This window comes from Hydra vulgaris, chromosome 13 (assembly GCF_038396675.1).
Source record: "Hydra vulgaris chromosome 13, alternate assembly HydraT2T_AEP".
Lineage (NCBI taxonomy): Eukaryota > Metazoa > Cnidaria > Hydrozoa > Anthoathecata > Hydridae > Hydra > Hydra vulgaris.
Genome location: NC_088932.1, coordinates 47,318,255 through 47,339,831, shown reverse-complemented (window position 1 = coordinate 47,339,831; position 21,577 = coordinate 47,318,255). Strand labels below are relative to the sequence as shown.

General features: G+C 25.2%; 1 protein-coding gene across 1 annotated transcript in view; it reads right to left on the bottom strand.

The window, feature by feature from the left end:
• Positions 1 to 21,577, bottom strand: part of LOC100211694 (uncharacterized) — a 127,018-nt gene that overhangs the window by 24,035 nt on the left and 81,406 nt on the right. The window contains exons 18-19 of the mRNA XM_065816387.1: positions 5,625 to 5,832; positions 1,315 to 1,463 (exon numbers count right to left, since the gene is read on the bottom strand). Of these exons, the coding sequence (XP_065672459.1) occupies positions 1,315 to 1,463; positions 5,625 to 5,832 (357 nt within the window). The remainder of the gene's footprint in view (positions 1 to 1,314; positions 1,464 to 5,624; positions 5,833 to 21,577) is intronic.

Sequence of the window (21,577 nt, the reverse complement as noted above, 5' to 3'; positions counted from 1 at the left end):
TATCTGTGTGTAGTATCAGTGGCCTAACTTCTACAAAGCAGTGAAAGCAAAATTTAAGGTCCCTCAAGCAACTAGACCAAAGTTCGTAAGGTTTTGAAGCCTCAAGATATATTTAAAGAGATTTAAAAGTTATTGTTTCAATAACTTTTAGACCAATTTTTTTAACACATTTAAAAAAAGTAATCAGAATATTTATGCACATAATTAACATAATTAACAGGCAAATACTGGCTTGAAGCAAATACTAGATAATTGGTAGACCATTTAAAAACAGAAGATTACATAATCAATTAATCTATAAAACTAAATTACCAAAACAACAGGTAAGGAAATAATATTAATTATCCAATCAAAGTGCATCATATTTATTAATTATTTTTCTTAAACTTAGTGAACTAAAAACAAATAGTTAATTAAAAATAGTAATTAAGTATTAAAGTAAAATATTTCAATCAAAAAAGGAAAATTTTGGTTCAATCGGTGCAGTAGTTTTAATATAATTTATAATAATTTTTTAAATTTATGAAAATTTAAAAGTATAAAAACTATTTGGCATTTTTTTAGTGTATTTGCAGACATAAGACACCAGTCTTAAAGTTTTAAATGCAGAGTAACCTAGTTAAATTATTAAACTTTGTTTGCATTAGCTGTGTATTACTTATTTTCCAATCCCAAGAAAAAAACTCATTAAACAAGTCTAGAAAATTTTAAATTTTAAATAATAAAGTTCACAGGTAGCAGTTATCATCAATTTAAGCAAGTAAAATTAACATGCAAACATTTCACAATAGCAAAGCTTTATTAAAATAAATATAATTGGTTTCCAGTTTTATACCTAGAAACCTCAAATATCTTGTTGCTAATCATAATTTATTTAAAAGTGGTTTAACAATCTAAAAATAATGATTATAATTCAGAATTAACAATTTAAAGAGTGAATTTATTATTTGAAGAATTTAAAGAATTTACCATTTAAAAAGTTCAGAATTTACCTTTTAAAGAGCAAGAAAAATTCAAGAATACATAGAATTTAGGACCTTCTTCATTGTCTTATTATAAATGATCTAATAATATAAATTAATTTGTCAATATAAAATGTTATAAATATTCAAATATTTTGGGATAATTTAAGACTTTTAGAACTTACATTAGGAATGAAAAAATAGTTATATGTGTAGTAAATACTACCTTTTTGCTACATTTGTAGCAACGCTTCTGTTCTAGTTTGAAAAAAAAATTAGTATATAGTAAGTTGATAATAATATATAAAATCTCATAATTAAAATAGTGACAATAATTTAAAATGTTTCTCACCAAATCTGACACATGTAAACTTTTAATTGATTTTCGAATAAAAAAACTTTTTTTTAAAGACAATGACAACATAAAGCTTAGCATGGATTCTTTTTCTTTTTGTGAACAACCAGAAATATAGCAATCATCAATTAATGTCCAATCACCAGCTGTAAGAAAAACAGTTTGTTATTTGCAAAAAAATGTTGATAAAATTTTGAAACCTTCAAGTTTTTTTTTTGTATTATTTAAAGGAAAAAAAAAAAAAAAAATATTTGTGATTTAATATTATGGCCTACAATACTGACATGCCAAGTAATCATACAGGTTTTAAAAAAACTGTAGGTAAGTTTTATTTAAATTGATTTGTAAAAGGAAGCATTAAAAAGAAAGTTTGATGACTTTCAATTTAATGAGACAAATTTCAATTATATTTAATTTACACTAAATTTACTTAGAACCAATTTAGTAAGATTAATTAAAATTGGTTCTGAAGTATTGCGTCACTGGATGTAGAGCTTACTGTGATTACCTCTGCATCTAGTGACACATCACTTTAGAACCAAGTAACTTGATATGTAGAGTATTATGGGTCAGCTACACAATATTGTTACCGTATTGTGTAGCTGACCATAGTACTTTACATATCAAAAGAACATTTTTTTTTATCAATAAATGCTTAAGAGCACATACTTAACATCTGTTCAATAGTAATACTTTTCTTGTGATCAATTCGTAAAGAATTCCGATAGTATATTGCAGTATGGAAATAACTAATACAACCAATAATATTCATTTAATTGTAAGAAATTTGTAAGAAAAAAGTAATATAACAACACAAGATAAATTATTTCTTAATGTAAAATAAATTTTGGAACACTTAAGTTGTCAAATGTATCAGCAGATTGTAAGTGTAAACAGTTTTCACAGGTATTTGGTATCAACAAAAAACGAAGTTTTAGACTGTTTTTTTCATACAGATCTTCAAAGGATGGTCTTAAATACTCTCAGATTAGAAAAAACTCTCAGATTTAATCTTAATCTTAGATCATAAAAAGTACTTTCAGATTAGAAAAAAAATTTAATCAAGTAAAAATACTTTTCATAGTTTTAGGGTCAATGATATATGATAAATCTGAATAAATAAAATATTTAGCAATTTTTTATTTTCATTGATATGCAAATAATGATTAGTTTGTTTAATTCAATGAAAAAAAAAGATAACAAAAAAATTTAACAAAAGTGGAAGTAAAAGAATTGTTCATTTACATTGTGTAACATAAAAGTTTCTTTTCAAAGTTTAAACTTTGAACTAACTTTTCTCCAAAACTATTTATATATTCATAAAACCATTTTTAACATAAAAAACAATTATTTTTCCAATTTTATTTATAAAAAATTTTAAAACTTGATAATGATTACAGGTCAAAAAAGTTTTTCTAAAAACCATGTAGCTAGCCACACAACAGTCATCTACACAATATTTTAATTATATTTAAAAATAAAACACAAAATAAATCTAATTTTAACTCAATAGTTTGTGGAATTAGTTTATATTATTTATAAAGCTGATTTTATAATAAAAAAATATTGGAACACAAATAAATGTCTAGATACCTACTGTAAAATTTTTAAATATAATAATTTATATTGAGGCGATATTGATAAATTTCCAATCCGTTGTTATCTTCTTTTATTTTATACAACTCTAGTTGAAAGTTGCTTGCCCAAGTCTATCAATAACTTTGCTTTTTTCAAAATATTTGCTCAATTAAGTTTTAAAAAAATATATGGAGGAGTGTGACCAATAATGCAAAAAATTTGAATCGCTTATTTCTTTTTTAGCCAGTAATATAACACAATTTTTTAAACTATTAGTAGCTGTTGCCAAATCATTAGCTGTAACAATTGCAGACTTTTCCCAACACTTTTACTGGCAACACATTTTACAGTAGCTCTAATTCCATTCAAAACTTATTTATATATATACACATACATATACTCTTGCATGGTCATCTTTAAGCTTTTACCATAAAATGTCCATTTTAGGTTATTTTTGTTTTAAGGAGCAGAAAAACTTTTTTTTTTAAACTATTTGATGGACTGCCTGCCCCAAACAAACCCTCAGTTGATGTAGCAACACTCCGATGCGAATCGAGCTATTTGTCAGTCGATATAGCAGCACTTCATTGCAAGTCAGGCTATAAAATAGTTGATGGAGCAGTACTCTGCGCATGTTATACAGTTAAAAAATAAAAGTAAAAACATCCTAGTCTTTTAATTTGCATTTTTGTGGTTTAATTACTTCCCACAATTAAATTAATGCATTTTGACATAATCTAACTTAATTTTGTCAGCTTTAAAACCACAAACAAGTGAAGAACCAATTTTACCACAACACGTTTTCTTAGCCGTAAACTATAAAAATATATATACATATATATAGATATCTCTCTCTCTCTCTCTCTCTCTCTCTCTCTCTCTCTCTATATATATATATATATATATATATATATATATATATATATATATATATATGTATATATATATATATATATATATGTATATATAAATATGTATATATAAATATCTATATATATATATATCTATATATATATATATATATATATATACATATATACATATATACATATATATATATATATATATATATATATATATATATATACATATATACATATATATATATATATATAATATATATATATATATATATATATATATATATATATATATATATATATACATATATATATATAAAGTATATAAACAAAACTCAACTTTAAAAAGCCATCTTAAATTATAACGACAACATTGGTTTTTTGTTGGTGAGAGTCACGGTAACAACATCAGTTTTTGCTATGTCTAATAACATCTGTCCAACAACATCTGTAAATATAATGAGGTATAACTACATCTGTCCAACAACATCTTTTTTTTTTTTTTTTTTAGATTATTCACCTCCCCAAGGCCCGAGGGAGGCCACTACAGTCGAGGAGGCTACTCATTTTTTTGTGTTTTTTTTTTTTTACTTTTTTTAGTTGTTATTCGTGGTGCAACCCTCTCTCAACTCCGAAACACGAACCTTGCCGAGCAAGGCCGCTGCGCAGAGAAACTAAGTTGAGCGCGGTACTTCCAGGGACGTGGTGGGAGTCGAACTCCGAACCTCTCACTTACAAAGCGAGCGCTCTTACTACTACATCACTACCGCATTTTAAATACACTGAGGTATCTTTAAATACCATCTTTAAATACACTGAGGTATAATAACATTCGTCAAACAATATCTAAAAACTTATTAATACCTAATAACTACATATGTAATTAGGGATCGTCCATAAATTACATAATGCAAAATTAAACTTATAGACAAAATACAAAGGATTAGAAGTTTTCCCTCACAGTCTTTAATTAAACCAAGAATATTAACAAGTTTTCAAGCCCAGCAAAAACCGCTGCGCAGAAGAGCAAAATGATCTCCTACTTACATTTTTTGCAATTTTGTGTTGCATAAATCATGGACGATCCCTTCCATCTTTTCATGTTTCTAAGTATAGTAATATCTGTGCAACTACATTTGGAAATTTTACAATTGTAGTTATGAATGTAACCGCTGCTGTGCCAACACAACTCGCAACATTGTTCTAATGTTTTATTAATGTATGCTAGCTGCACTTTATTTTGGAAAATAGTTTTTATATAAGGCATTACCAGGAACAAGTTTAAGTGCCAATTTTTATATGATCAAACAATGCAAACAATTGAAACAATAAAAACTTTCGGTGGTTTTGTTGTTACTATTTTTTTTCAACGATAACTTAAGCAGTAAATCAAATTTTTTTTAAAATGTTTTTTTAAAACCTGTTCTCTAGTTGGTATGCTATTGATAACTTTTTTTTTAAGAAATTGTTTTTTTCATAAAGTTTTTAGCACCATAAAAAAGTGAGATTTACTTTTTCTAATAAAACATGACTGCTTTACATTTAATACACATGTTTTAATTTAAAAAGTTTTATTACTTTAAAAGTCTTTATTTTATGATAATTAATATCTAATGAACTCATTATTTTTAAAAACAGAAAGAAAAAAAATGCTTTCAAAAATAAAAAACTTGTCAGCAATTTTTTAAAAACCCATGTTTAGATGGCCTGACAGTGTAGTAGACCATGTTTAATATCAAATAAAAAAATTAATTATTACAATTATGCATTAATTATTCTAAGTATTGCTCTAATTATTTCTACAAAATAACTTTTTGTATTAAAAAAATTAAAAAAAAATATTATTAAAGTACTAAAAATAATATTTACAAGGAAAAGATAATTTTAGATCAATTTCATTTCCATATTGAGGTGTCAGGTATATTGGATTAGATTGATCCAGAGGAGATCGAAACCCTTTATTTGTCATTAGCATAACCCATTGAGAAACTTCAGTGATGTCAAATATATCAGGTTGTACTCTATACTGACCTTCAAGATAAATAACATAAGCAACTACAAGTTTTTCAGGTTTGCTCTAAAGAAATTATTCGTAAAATTGTTATTTTGGAAAATATTGTTATCATTTAGTTTAGTTAAAATTTGTTGAAACAAAATTAACAATTGTTAATTGGAAATACAAATATACATACCTTAAAATAACAAAAATAATATTTAAAAAAAAGCTACATAATATAAAATATAATATCTATATAATATAAAATTATAAAACTATATAATAAAAACTACAAAAGTAATATTTTGATAAAAAAAACTTTCTTTATCAAAATGTTGAATTTATATTTTATTAAGATCTTTAAAAATCATTGCAACATAACATAACAACATGAAATTTTTTAAAACTCTTTGTAATCATAATCATTTATATAACCTTTAAAAACAACAATAACAGTAATTTTATAAATAATATAGAATTACTATTAATGTTAATATTAATAACAATAATAATAACATTCATGTATATGTGTATGTATATATATATATATATATATATATATATATATATATATATATATATATATATATATATATATATATATATATATATATATATATATATATATATATATATATATATATGAATATATATATATATATACACATGTATATATATATATGTACATGTATGTATATATATATATGTATATGTATGTATGTATATATATATATATATATATATATATGTATATATATATATATATATATATATATATATATACACATATATATATGTATGTATGTATATATATATATATATATATATACACATATATATATGTATGTATGTATATATATATATATATATATATATATATATATATATATACATATACATATACATATATACACATATATATGTATGTATGTATGTATATATATATATATATACACATATACACACATATATATATGTATGTATATATATACACACATATATATATATACATACATACATATATATACATACATACATATATATATAAATATATATATTTATATATATATATATATATATATATATATATATATATATATATATATATATATATATATATATATTATAATAATAATAATAATAATAATAGATGTAATTTTTTGGTAGACAGAGCTCAATACAAAAGCAGAGCAAATATATATTATATTAGAGCAGGTTTGATAGGTTTAAACCAAATGGTTTAAACAAATGGTTTAAAATAAACCAAAAAGTATTAATTTAAACCAAACTAATTTTTTTAAACAACTTTAAATTTACAGAAGAAAAGTAAACAAGAGTTGTGTTTACAAATAGAATTATATCATTTCATTTCATGTAAATACTTTTATGTAAATGTGAATGCACTTATTTAAGCAATAAAGATGTTAAAATCATAAAGATGTTTCTTAAAATTATTTTTTTATCTATTTTAAATTTACAGTATGTTATTATTTTGGCCTATTTGTTTTTTAATTGTGGGAAAAGATATATATATTTATATAGAATTTAATATGGTAATATAATTAATTAATGTAATTAATATAATGCGGTAATGGTGTATATGGTAATATAATTAATATAATGCATTAATATAATGCGGTAGTGGTGTAGTGGTAGAGCGCTCGCTTCATAAGCGAGAGATTCCGGGTTCGATTCCCACCACGTCCCTGGTAGTACCGCGCTCAACTTGTTTCTCCGCGCAGCGGCCTTGTTCTTCAAGGTTCGTGTTTCGGAGTTATAGAGTTGAGAGAGGGTGATAACCACAAGTAGCCTCCTCATCTGTAGTGGCCTTCACGGCTTTGGGGAGGTGAATTATTTAAAGAAAAGAAAAGAATATGTATGTAGATGTGTGCTAGAAATGTATATATATAAGTATATTATTTATATATCAGTGACATACTTAAATTTTATTTGGGAATACTATCTTTTTTTGACAAAGTGGTTGGGGAGGGGAGAAAGTAAGTTCTTTTGGTAGCCTCCCTCTCCCCACCCAGTTAAAACCGTTGTGATTGCAATGATTTTTAAATATCATTTTGTTTGTGTTTGCCTTTAGTTTTATCAGAAGATAATGAGTTGTTTTAAACTAGTGTCTTGTTTTAAAGCGCATTTCTTTGAATACATAAATTAGCGGTAGACATAAACATGCTTTTTTATTTACGTAAAGAAAAACTATTTTATTTAAGATTTTAATAAATGCTCAAGTTGCAAATGCTTCCTTATATACTGAAAATTATTTAAACTATTTTAAACATTTAGTAACTATATTTAAGTAATTTTAATTTTAGTAGTTAATAAATGTTCATAAAAGAAACAATTTTTTGATCAATATTTACAAAAAGGGTAGCATTTGCAAAATTAAAATCAGAGTAATTACACCTATTAAATGCTTACACCTTCTATTCAAATAATTATTGTTTATATATAACAATATATTATATCTATATATAATATAATAAAATATTTATATCTATATATAATATAATATATTATGTATATATTCAAATAGTTTTTGTTTATATATAAGATAATATATTATGCATATATTCAAATAGTTATTTTCTATGTATAATATAATCAATAACTATTCGAATCAAATATAAGCATTTAATATGCGCATTTACTATTTAACTTTCATTTTGATTTAAATATCAGCTATTCCAGGCCTTGTTTTAAATAAAAACAGCTTAGCACAGTAGCTCATCGTGATTTTGAGGTCATAAAATTAGCTTTATTATTTTATTTTATTTATTGACATTTACTTTTTTAAACTACCACAAAAAAATAAATTAACGAAAAATAAGTTTCATTTACTAATTAATAAAAACAAATCTAGAAGTGTTATTTTGTATATGTACATATTGTGAAATGTCTATTTTGTTTCAATTTTTTTGTTTTTTAATATTAAATAATAAAATTTATTATTACATTTTTTATTGTCATTTAACAAATCTGTAACATATAAATTTGGATGCACAGTAAAAAGCTTTGTGACAGGCAATGCAGCTAATATGAAATCAATGCAAGTATTGCCATCTGAAGGAGATATAATAATAACTGATGGGTGTACTGCTCATATTCTAAATTTTTCAGCAAATGATCTTAACATTGTAAATGTGAGCAAGCATATTACACAAATGATAAAATATATACAAAATAATTATCGAGATGGAGCAAATTATAGAGAATATGTCAATAACTGGAGAATCATTTTGATAATGTTTGAAAAAATAGAGACTTGAATCCCATGATCAATAGAAAAGTAAGTGACATAGATAAAATGAAAAGCTGAATATTTGTTAAATATATTAAAATAGTTGGAGTTCTTGATAAGTTGCAAATAGATTGAACAAAAATAAGTGGCGCTGTTGAAATTTTCAAAAAGCTGATAAACAAGTTATCATTTTTATCAATTGAAAAAAAAATAAAAATAATAAGACTGTCAGTGATGCTCATTTCCTTGCAAACATGCTAGATCCTAGATATTTTAGATCTAATCTTTATGAATAGGAAAATGAAGCTGCAATGACCTTTGCAGATAAAGAATTTAAAAACTTGTTACCAATAATATTCAAGTTAAAAGCCAAATCTGCTCCATTTGATAAAATCTATATGTGTGAATTTGTTTTAAAAAATGTATCACCAATAGAATGGTGGAAATCTCTAAAATCTTTGGACTTTGATAATGTTTCATTATCATGGATATTGAAGGTTTGTTAAATGCACCAACTTCTAATGCTGAAATTGAAAGAATTTTTTGACTTTTAGGCTTTTTCATTCCAAGTTAAGAATCAAGATTGGAGTAGAAAAAGCGACAAAGCTTGTTTTTATATACAGTACACTAAATAATGATGTATTGGTTGATAAATTACACCAGTTATGTTGATAGAAAATTAATTTATTAACTTAATATAAAGTAAAATGACTATTGCTTTTTTTTAATTGAAAAAGTTGACTAAACATGATTTTTTTTTTTTTTCTCCAAAAAAATTGTTTTTTATGCAATCTTGTATTATAATAATAATAAAATACAATTAAATTTGAAACACAACTCAGAGTTTCACGCTTTATGTGATCATCAGACATTACAAACAACCATAACAACAACAAAAATTATATACAAAAACACAATACAGTATTAGCTTAGATGACGTTAAAGCAGACAACAAATTTGTTTTTGTGGCAACATTTTGATATTAATTCATTTTGTTTATTTAACAGTTTGAAAGATGACGTAGTGATATGGTATTTTTCAGTTAAGCTAAGGTTACATAACTTTCCTCCAGGTTTAAATGGTTCTGCTCTGTCAATAATCTTCCCCTTGAGAATAGGATTTGAAAATCCCTTTTTTTTCATTTCCAGATATATTTAGAAAGTTCTTTGGTATTAGCTTTACTTTCATATTAAAAGAAGTTTTTATGTTTGTACCAGTAATCTTGAAGGTGTGCTCCGTTAAATCAATATAATTAATCCACTATCCTGCAGTGATGTTTTTATGTTGCAGACGTAAATTATGTTTTTACTAAGGCATATACCTTATATATATACCTTGTATACACACAAACATATATATATATATATATATATATATATATATATATATATATATATATATATATATATATATATATATATATATATATGTTTGTGTGTATACATATATATATATAAATATGTGTGTATACATTTATATACATATATATATATGTACATATATATATATATATACATGCATATATATATATATATATATATATATATATTATATATATATATATATATATATATATATATATATATATATATATAGAGAGAGAGAGAGAGAGAGAGAGAGAGAGAGAGACAGAGAGAAAGAGAGAGAAGGGAGAGTGCAATATGCAATCCTAAGTTTAAAAAAAAAAAAAGGAAAAACTTAACATTAGTTTGTTTTTACTACTTTCCAGCAGACAGAAAAACAAGATCCATGACAAACTTGAGCCAAAGTGAAAAATTCAAACAACGAGGAAATGTTCTTTACAAACAATTCTGCTACATGAATACTAAACTTAAATGAATAGTTAAATTTATTAACAATAGTATCAAAAATTTTCCTAAAGACTGAAAGTAGTTTGAGAATACAAAATAGAAGAGTCGAGAATAACAAAATTAGATAACTGATGCAAAAGACAAAATTTTTGCATCAGTTTCTCACAATATTAAAAAGATATTTGTATTCTTAAAAAAACATATTTTTAAAATGTCCACTAACACCTTCTACATTGTTCAGAAAAAAAATAAAATTTTTAAAAATATTTTCAGAATTACCACATGTCTCTGATATATATGATCAATCTATGATAATGTAGAAAATGATTTTCAAAAAGTTCAAAATATGATAATGTATATGTATTATTTCTAAATTTTCAAAAAGTTCAAAATATGATAATATGATATGTAATAAATGATTTATAAAAAAATTTCAAAAACAATAATCATTTTATATAAAAATTGTTTTTATATAGAATTGTTATTATCAGCAAGTCTATCATTATTATACAAAAAATAATTTTTCGCCCCTAATATTCCAATGTTTGCATTTGATTTTTATTCTGTTTTCTCCAGGTATTTGCTTTAGTGATGAGTCTACCGTAGAAATTATGAATCAAAATAGTCAATATGTGAAAAGGGCTTCCAATTAAAAATTCCATAGATTGTATAATCTAGACAATTAAACATTCTCCTAAAGTAATGTTTTGGTCAGTTATTAGTGGAAAAGGCCTTGGTCAACTGTACATTGTAGATAGAATATTGAAACAGGATACAATACAAAAAAGTCATTAAAATCCATCTTTTACCTCAATTGAAAGGGTGGTTTCCAAATAAGCAGAAGAAAATATTTATGCAAGATGGAGCCCGATGACACACTGCAAAATTAAGTAAAAAATTATTGGCATCTCTGAAAATTCCACATTTGAATTGGCCAGGGAACTCCTCAGATCTAAATCATCTTTGTGCAGTTATATAAAATAAGGGAGGATGAACAAAATATTAAAAATTCATGCTAATAAACATAATTTTATTGTTATTTTGTGTAAGAAAATAGTTTAACTTTATTTATATATAAAGTTTTTATCTGTACTTTTATAAAAACATAGATGCAAGTTCATTTCGTTTGTTTAATGAAGTCAAGGGTGATGAAATTATACATTTCAAACGTAAACTGCATGATTTATTAATATGTTTAAATAGTTTGCCTGGTCTAGTGTTTTCCACAGAAAGATAGGGTTTAAACCATTTTTTTCATTTTCTCCTACAAATCTAGAAAATTTGGTAGAATTAGCTTTACTTTTACAAAAGAAGGAAACTTAATGTTTGTAAAGAGAACCTTTAAATGTTTTTTCCACAAGTCAAATATAGTAAAAAAATTTTCTTGTAATTATTAGACTTTTTATAAAATAATAAATTTACATTTTTAATAGATATACTATTAATAAGTAATTTGCAACTTTATAAAATCAAAAAAAGAAAGAATTATGAAAGATAACAACAATACATTAAATGAAGAAATGAACTTCTGAACTAAAAAAAAAAAATGTTATCAATGGAAAATGCTTTTAAAAATGTTTTTTAAAAATGCATTGCTTCGCAAAATAACCCGAATAAAAATTATGTTTAACTAATTGAGGGTGAATGAAAAAAATGTTATGCTAACCAAACACTCTTTTAAACACAAAAAAATACTCAAAAGTGATTTTTTTTCCGTAATTTAAATGTATTTTTTTTTGAGACTTGGACATTCTTTTATTACATTTATTTCGCTGTTAATGATTAAAAATCAAGATATATATACAATAAAAAAAAAATTATCCATAAAACAAAGAAGACAGTATAAAAATGTCACTAAATACCATTTTTTGTGTACAAAATATAACATTTTATTTTTACAATGATCTTTATTAAATAAAGTATTAAATAGACAGGGGCTCAAAAAAGATAAAGATGACAATACGTCATCATAATCTTTTCATAGAATATATTAACACAATTTACATATACATACATACATACTAGGGTGGGGTGAAAATTAGTTTTTTTGAAAATTTCTCCTGTTACACCCCTACACTTGATCATACATACTTACATACATAGATGCATACATAAATACATAAATACATACAAACATACATACATATATATATATATATATATATATATATATATATATATATATATATATTATATATATATATATGTATATATATATATGTATATATATATATATATATATATATATATATATATATATATATATATATATATATATATATATATATATATATATATATGTATGTATGTTTGTATGTATTTATGTATTTATGTATGCATCTATGTATGTAAGTATGTATGATCAAGTGTAGGGGTGTAACAGGAGAAATTTTTAAAAAAACTAATTTTAACCCCACCCTAGTGGGGTGAAAATTAGTTTTTTTGAAAATTTCACTGACCTCAAAATATAACTGGATAGCGTATACGACATATTTTTTAAAGTCAGTTTTGGCCTCCCAAGATGGCGGCGTATTTCATTGATTACTAATAGAGAAATTAGCAGGACTTAGCGGGACATAGTTAGGGGGACTTTGATATTTGCCAACTACGAGAATATTCGTAGTAAGCCGGTGTCATGAGTTTGCCAACTACGAGTAAACTCATAGTTATACTAACTTATTTCAAATAATATTTGTGCATGACTGGCTTTGTCTATTCACTTTTTTTATTCCCATTTTTCTATTCACATTCACATTTTTTTTTTAGCTTCTCATTTGATTTCAGAAAATATTACATTCAAGTTTTTATTTTAAAAACCCAAGAAATCTAATTTAAATGCGGACATTTAAATCATTTTAAAAATCCAGGAAACCTAATTTAAATCCGGATAAAGACAGAATAGCTTAAAACAGATAAAAGTAAAATATTGATAATGCTTTAATTTTATTTCATGAAAATTAAAGTGTAAACCTATTCTTTTAAATGATACGTTCTGAAACATTCGCCAATACATAACGGAGGTTTATTTTCACAAACAGCACATTCATATCATGTTTCTTTACGTTTTATTTTAGAGCAGATTTGACATGGTTTTGTTGTGAATTTTTCCTTTTCATTTGGTGGTATTGAAGACAAGTAGTGGAAGCTATTATTGGTGATTCAAGACACAATTTCATTCAAACATTCACCCAATAAATCCGTAACAATTAATTATCTAAACTTAAGCAAGGAAATTGTTTTATCTAGTCCATATTTGCTGTTTAGACAGTAAGCATTAAACAAAAAAGTATCAAAGAGATGAAGTGCTACTTTTTTATACCATCTAATTGTCTTTCTTAGCCAATCATAATATGATACCATTTGTTCCGCCCTATCTACTCCTGACATACATTGATAGTAATCTTTAATAATATTGGCTTTCATTTTCTTCTCTCCTCTCCTGTCACTTCAATCATTTGCAACGAATGCAAGTTGCTAATCATTAGCACGTCTCTTTTGTCTTTCCATTTAGCAACCACTACACCCTCTCTGCTTCTGCTTATAATGTCTCCCTGTTTCAATTTTGCTTTTGTACATTCTTTTGGATTTGACTTTCGGTCAGTTCTTAAAGTACCACAAATGTATGTTTTTTGATTTATCATGTGCTTTGTTAACTCAAAGGAATTGTAAAAGTTATCGGTGTACAGGTGATAACCTTTTCCCAGAAATTTTTGCATTAAGTCTAAAACAATAGCTCCCTCTGACCCAACAAATGTTTACCAAGAGTTGTCTTGCCAGAGTAGATTTTTAGTTTTAGTACAATACCATCTGATTCGCAAAGCTAATAGAACTTGATACCATACTTATGTCTTTTATTTTTCACATACTGCCTGAATACAAGATGTCCCTTCCAAAGCATCATTGACTCATCGATTGATATATTCTTATTAGGACAGTTATCCATTGTATTATTTAAGTGATCGAGAAGTCCAATAATTTTACACAAGCATCCACTACCTGAATCTTCATTGTTAATAAAATGCCAAAACCGTAACATTAGTTGGAATTTATTTCGTGGCATTATTCTAGAAAAAAAGGGAACTCTATAGAGACTGTTCTTAGACCAATAGTGTTCTAAAGATGGCATTTTGACACACCCCATATGAAGAAGAACTCCAAGAAACTGTCGCATATCTTCTGAATTTATTGGTTTCCAATCTTTAAAACGTGAGCTTCTTCTGAGGGGACGCTGCTTATTTCTTTCTTGCGTTGCGTAGTGATTAGTTTCAATTACCATAGTATTTATAAGCTCTTCTGTAACAAATAGTCTAAAGGAATCTAATGGTTTCTTGCTCTTCATGTTTATCTTCAAACCAGGATCAGCAGTAAATTGAATTTGTTTTACAATATTCGGCTCATCTTTCTATTGGTTTGAATTTCTAGATGGATTTGTTTCAGAAGTTGTTTGTCAGGCAAAATATTACTTATAAGATCTAACTGTTGAGCTTTTTTTTGATTTTGTCTATAAGGAAGACCACCCATTGTTCTAGCTATTTTTGGTGGCATTAAAAAATCTTCTGCAGTGGCTGCTAGATGAGCGTCTGTAAACTGATTGCCATCACTTTCTTCAGTGTTATTATCTTCAGAACCTGATTCTGATACAGTCAAGCTTGAAGAAGTAGTAGTATAAGCGAAAAATGAATCCGAATCTTCAATATCATCATCTTCACTATCCTCACAATCTTCCATAACCATATGTGCTGATCCAATTGTGGAATATCTGTGTTGAGCTAATATGAGATAAATTTATAAATTATCTATTTATAAAAAAGAAATTACTTGTCTATAAAACACATTAATTAGTATACTGTGTAAAAAAATTCGAAGTGCACAGTAAAATGTTTTTTAATATATTAAAAAACATTTTGTAAACGTTGTGTAACTCAAATTTTTTTCACATTTTTAATAACATGCAGTATAATGTAGTTATCAAATATATTTTAGCTTCTAGTCTAAAAAACACAATTATTTAGAATTAAAAAAACAAAATATAAATTACCTTTTTTACTCATGATAACTCCCAATGTGCATGTGCATGTGCAAAAAAATTGAAACACTATTTATAATAATATTGCATCAAATAAGCTACATTACTATACCTTTTCAAGACGTATTTGAGAACTTGAAAGTTATAATTAAGAAAAGATGCAATTGAGATATACATCATGTAATTTAGGAGTCACAATATGTAATTAAGAAACACAAAATGTAATTAAGAAATTTTAAAATGTAATTGAGAAACCCAACATGTAAATAAGAAATCGCAATATGTAATTGGAAATACAAAAGTTCTAATTAAAAAATCGTAATATAGAAATGAGAATACATTATTTGTAATTGCAAATTCACAATGTAAACTTAAAGGTCATTATAAAAAATCTTCTTGTACATGCATTTTAATAAGTTAATAATATCAAATTTAGCATTTGTATGCACCAGCAATACAGTTATACAGTAATGGAATTGAAAGGTCATTGTTTTATTTGTCAATACACTATAAACAGAAAGTCTCTTATTAAATTGAACCCATGCATTCATTTCACTAAATTTGTTTACATCCACTTTTGGAACAACCAGAACCAACTTGTCCAATTTGTAGAAATGAAATACATACAACTGAATAAGTTAAAAGAAAACATTATGTTTTATCTCCATCGAATGGGTTATTGAATGTGCTGAGTGAAATGACGACCCAATTGTCATTTTGCGACTCTGGTGCAAACTTTAGGTGTCAAATATAAGACAGCATACAATTGGGTCCTTAGCGGAAATTTAAATTTCCTTGGAAGATATGGAGTTACTGTCAACCACAAATCCCTTTTTCATCACTTTTTTACTTTATTGATAATATACTATTATTTATTGTAAAACCAACCCATATGGCCACCTTGGCCAAATTAGGATCAAACCTAATATCACAAGGTAAACTAAGGCAATAAAATTAAAAATACAAATAACTTCTTTCCGATATTCTATATTATAAACATTTCTCAATTACAACTTTTATCTTCTCAACTACATCTTATGATTTCTTATTTACAACTTTCATGTTCTAAATTACATCTTACATTTCTTAATTACAACTTTCATCTTCTAAATTACATCTAACATTTCTTAATTACATCTTCCATGTTCTAAATTACATCTTACGTTTCTTAATTACAACTTCCAAGTTCTCAATTACATCTTGATAAGGTGTAGTCACCACAATGAGTTATACTCATTACGGTGTCACAAGTAAACTCGTACTTTGGCACTGGAGAAAAAAATTTCTTCTCCATTGCCAAAGTACAAGTATACTCGTAGTGCTTATTTTTTGACAGTTGTATTCAGAATAAAAAATACTATAGAATTATTTTAGATTAAAAATATTTTATTTATTGAAATGTTGATATCTAGCCTTGGCAATGAGAATGAAACTGCGAAAAACAGCCTCGACAAAAATTAATCATTGCAGACATTATGGCTAGGCAAAGAAACAAAGCATAGTTGAAAATAGCTCAGCAGCGAACATGTTAAATGTGAAAAACTGAAATAATTTTAATCATTTTTTATTTATATTTCATTTATTTATTTTCTTTTAATTTTAGTTTTACTATAAATTAATTGTTTAATACCGTTTTATGTAATTTTAGTTTTACTATAAATTAATTGTTTAATATTGTTTATGTACCTTTTAGTTCATAACTACCCAATGCTGTGTGCTTGAAGTTTAATAACACAACTGCATGGTAGGCAGCTGAATATCTTTTTAAAATAAACTAATATAAATTAGTTTTTCTAAACATTTAAAATGTGTATATATATATATATATATATATATATATATATATATATATATATTATATATATATATATATATATATATATATATATATATATATGTTTATATGTATATATATACACTTTAAATGTTTAGATATATATGTATACAATATATATATATATATATATATATATATATATATATATATATATATATATATATATATATATATTTATATATATATATATATATTGTATACATATATATCTAAACATTTAAAATGTATATATATACATATAAACATATATATATATATATATATATATATATATATATATATATATATATATATATATATATATATAATATATATATATATATATATATATATTGTATACATATATATCTAAACAATTAAAATGTATTTATATACATATAAACATATATATATATATACAGCGGTGGCCAAAAATTAAAGACCACTCTTTTTTTTTTCAAAATTTATTTTTAACCTTAGTATAATTTTATTTTGAAAAAAAGGTATCAAAAAAAGAAAAACATTTTTAGAAAGACTTTTTATTGTATTTTATATTTATTATAAAAGAATTTATAATTTTTTTACAAAACAATGTTAAAAAATTAAAAAACTGACTAGTAAAAAATATAAATGGGAAAAAAAACTGGACAAAATTTTAAGACCAGTTTCAAAAATATTTCAAAAAGCAATAAAAAAATAATTTAGAAACGTGTTGTTCCTCCATTTGTTTTCAAGCACTCTTGTACTCGTTCTGGCATTCAGGCACATTTTTCAAATGATGAGAGATAGAAGATTTCAAATCTTCCAAATTGTAAAGTTGTTCTTTACCAAGCTTGTGATCAAGCCACGACCATAAATTCTCTATTGGATTCAAGCCTGGACTATTGGCAGGCCATGGAAGCACTTGAATTTTATTAGAATTGAACCAATCGCTAACAACATGCGCTTTATGACACGGCGCATTATCTTGCTGGAAAATAAATCCATCTTGCAACTGCCATAAATCAATGCTAGGAATAAGCGAGTTTTACAAAATTTCGATGTACCTTTCTTTGTTGAGTCTACCATCGCATAAATGAAAAACGCCAACTCCACAGGCACTCATACAGGCCCAAATGCCTATTAAACCACTGCCTTGTTTTGTTCGTTTCAAAATGCATGATTCATCGAACAGTTCGCTTGGAAGTCTACGCAACATTACGCGACCTTTTCTGTTGTCTACCTCAACGTTCATTTCATCACTAAAGACCACATGGCTCCACTGATCTGCTGACCAATTTTTATGTAGTTTGCACCACTCTTTTCTGGCAAATTTTTGTTTTTTATTTAAGCGTGGTTTTTTTGCAGCAGCACGCCATAAATAATTTAAATTGTGGAGGACCCTTTGCACAGTTCTAGGGCTTGCTTTCAGACCATTTGACAGTGTCCATTTCGTAGACAAGTCTGTAGATGATGCTTGTCTGTTTTCTTTCATTAATCTCACTAACGAGCGAACATCACCGTCATTTGAAATTTTATTGCGTCCAGTCCTATGACGATCATTAATTGACCGGGTCTCTTTGTACCGTTGAATTATGTTAATAATGCAAGAGTAAGACCTTCCGAGCTTTTCTGCTATTTGTGTGATGCTATAGCCTTCTTCTTTTAATACAAGAGCCGCGTATCTGTCTTTTTCTTTGATCTTTGCACGCATTTTTGCAATATTTTTATATCCTTATTGAAATTCAAAAAATAAATGTTTATTTGATATCGAAACTCAGGTTTCGACATTTTATTTTATAGCCAACATAATAAGCAATTAAGACAGTTAAAAAAAATAATGGATTATTATTTTTAATAAGTGCAAATTAAAGATTTGAAAGTGGTCGTTAAATTTTGTCCAATTTAATTAAAGAAGATTTATAAGTACTCATCAGTTTTTTAATAAGTTAAACGCTATTTAATTAGAATTAGATTAAAAAAATTATACTACTTTAATCCGTATGTTTTAATTAACAAGATATTAAAAAAAAAATTTAATATGTCAATTAGAATCTTCTTAATTTTAATTTAAAGATTAAGAAACCAACTAAAAAATGAGTGGTCTTTAATTTTTGGCCACCGCTGTATATATATATATATATATATATATATATATATATATATATTGTATACATATATATCTAAACATTTAAAATGTATATACATATACATATAAACATATAAACATATAAATATATATATATATATATATATATATATATATATATATATATATATATATATATATATATATATATATATATATATATATATATATATATATATTTGTTTTATTAGTCATTAATAAAAAGACATTATAAATGCATATTTTTGCTTAGTTTTCTGAAACGAGGTGAACCAAGGAAAATAAATGGTTATCACTTATAGCTGAGTCAAACATAGGAGGAGCTAGTTCGGTATTATAGAGAAATCCACTGATCTTAAAACAGCATTTTAAATTGCATTTTAAATTCCTATTTCATTTGGAAGGTGGCTATCTATTGAAGCAAGCAATCTTTGGAAACACCTTTTAGTTTCTTTGCATATGATAATAACACTTATGCTTGGTTTAATTAAGTGTCCTCTTAGAATTTTAAAAAGCTATTTTGTTTAAAATAAAAAGGAAGTACTAGTGCATGCTGACATTTAATGCAGTTATTTTTTTTTTATGTCATTTAAAAAGCTACGCATCCAGAAATATATGAGATCAAAGCTTTTTTTTATTCAAATAGAATGCTGCAATTTAGAATATCTACATAATAGTAGTCGCTAAAAGTTGGTATTCTCTCCAACAAATCGAATTTTCTTATTAATTCAATTTCAGTTCAATATTTTAGTACTGGAGTGAACAAAAAAATTGTCTAAAACTTTTAATATATGAGTTTTATCTCTGTTGCTGCAGTTTCCATTCGAACATTAAACACTACTTCCCATCAAAAGTTGTTTATATGTGACTGTGAATTGTTGGCAATTGATATTTTTGTTAAACATTCTTGCAGATATCACAACTCCAATAAAGAGCTTGTTAGATGTTTTTGACTGAGCTTATATGTTAAATAATTTTATGGTAAACCTTCTTTTTCTACTCTGTCAAGAAATATATCTTAAACAGATTTAATTGCTACCAAATATCCAATGAAACCAGTTTTTAGACTAGACAAGATCATTTGCATACCAGGTAATCTTTTTAAGACTAATGATATAGTTATATGCCATGTCAAGAAATGTAAACCAAGGAGCCTTGTAACATGCACACAATGCTGACTTGTATCCTTAGGCAAATAGGTTTCTTGAATTTAATATGTCATATTATCAATCTTTTATGCAAATAAAACTGCATATTTATAAAATTATTAAACTACAACATACAGTTCTTTAATATAAAAAAAGTCAGCAAACAATAACATATAACCATAATACTTAACAGCAGGTAAAGAGTACATAACTTTAGTTAAGGAGATCTTTCAAAGAGGTGTTTTGAATATTTCTATATTAAAGATTTAATAAATACATTTTTTCCAAACAAATGTATTTTTACATTAATTTGTATCTTCAATTGTATTGAGTGATTATGCTTTAAATTATAAGAAATGATTATTTACTTTTTATTTGTTTTAAAACTTGTTTTAAATAACTATAATTCAGACCTGTTTAGAATATTTTAATCAAATAATTTATGCAATAATAGCATTCAAGTATCATTTAATTCTTGAAGGAACCCCTGAATTTTTGTGTACTCACAGCACTCAGTTACTAGTTCATGCAGCATTCGTACAAATTGGTATCTTGCTAAAAAAATAAAGAATATAAAATTGTAGGTAGATATGTTTGCTGCTAACCATGCTGTTATGTTATTAACATTCGAGCGTACAGCATTGGATAACTAAAATTGTAAATTTTAC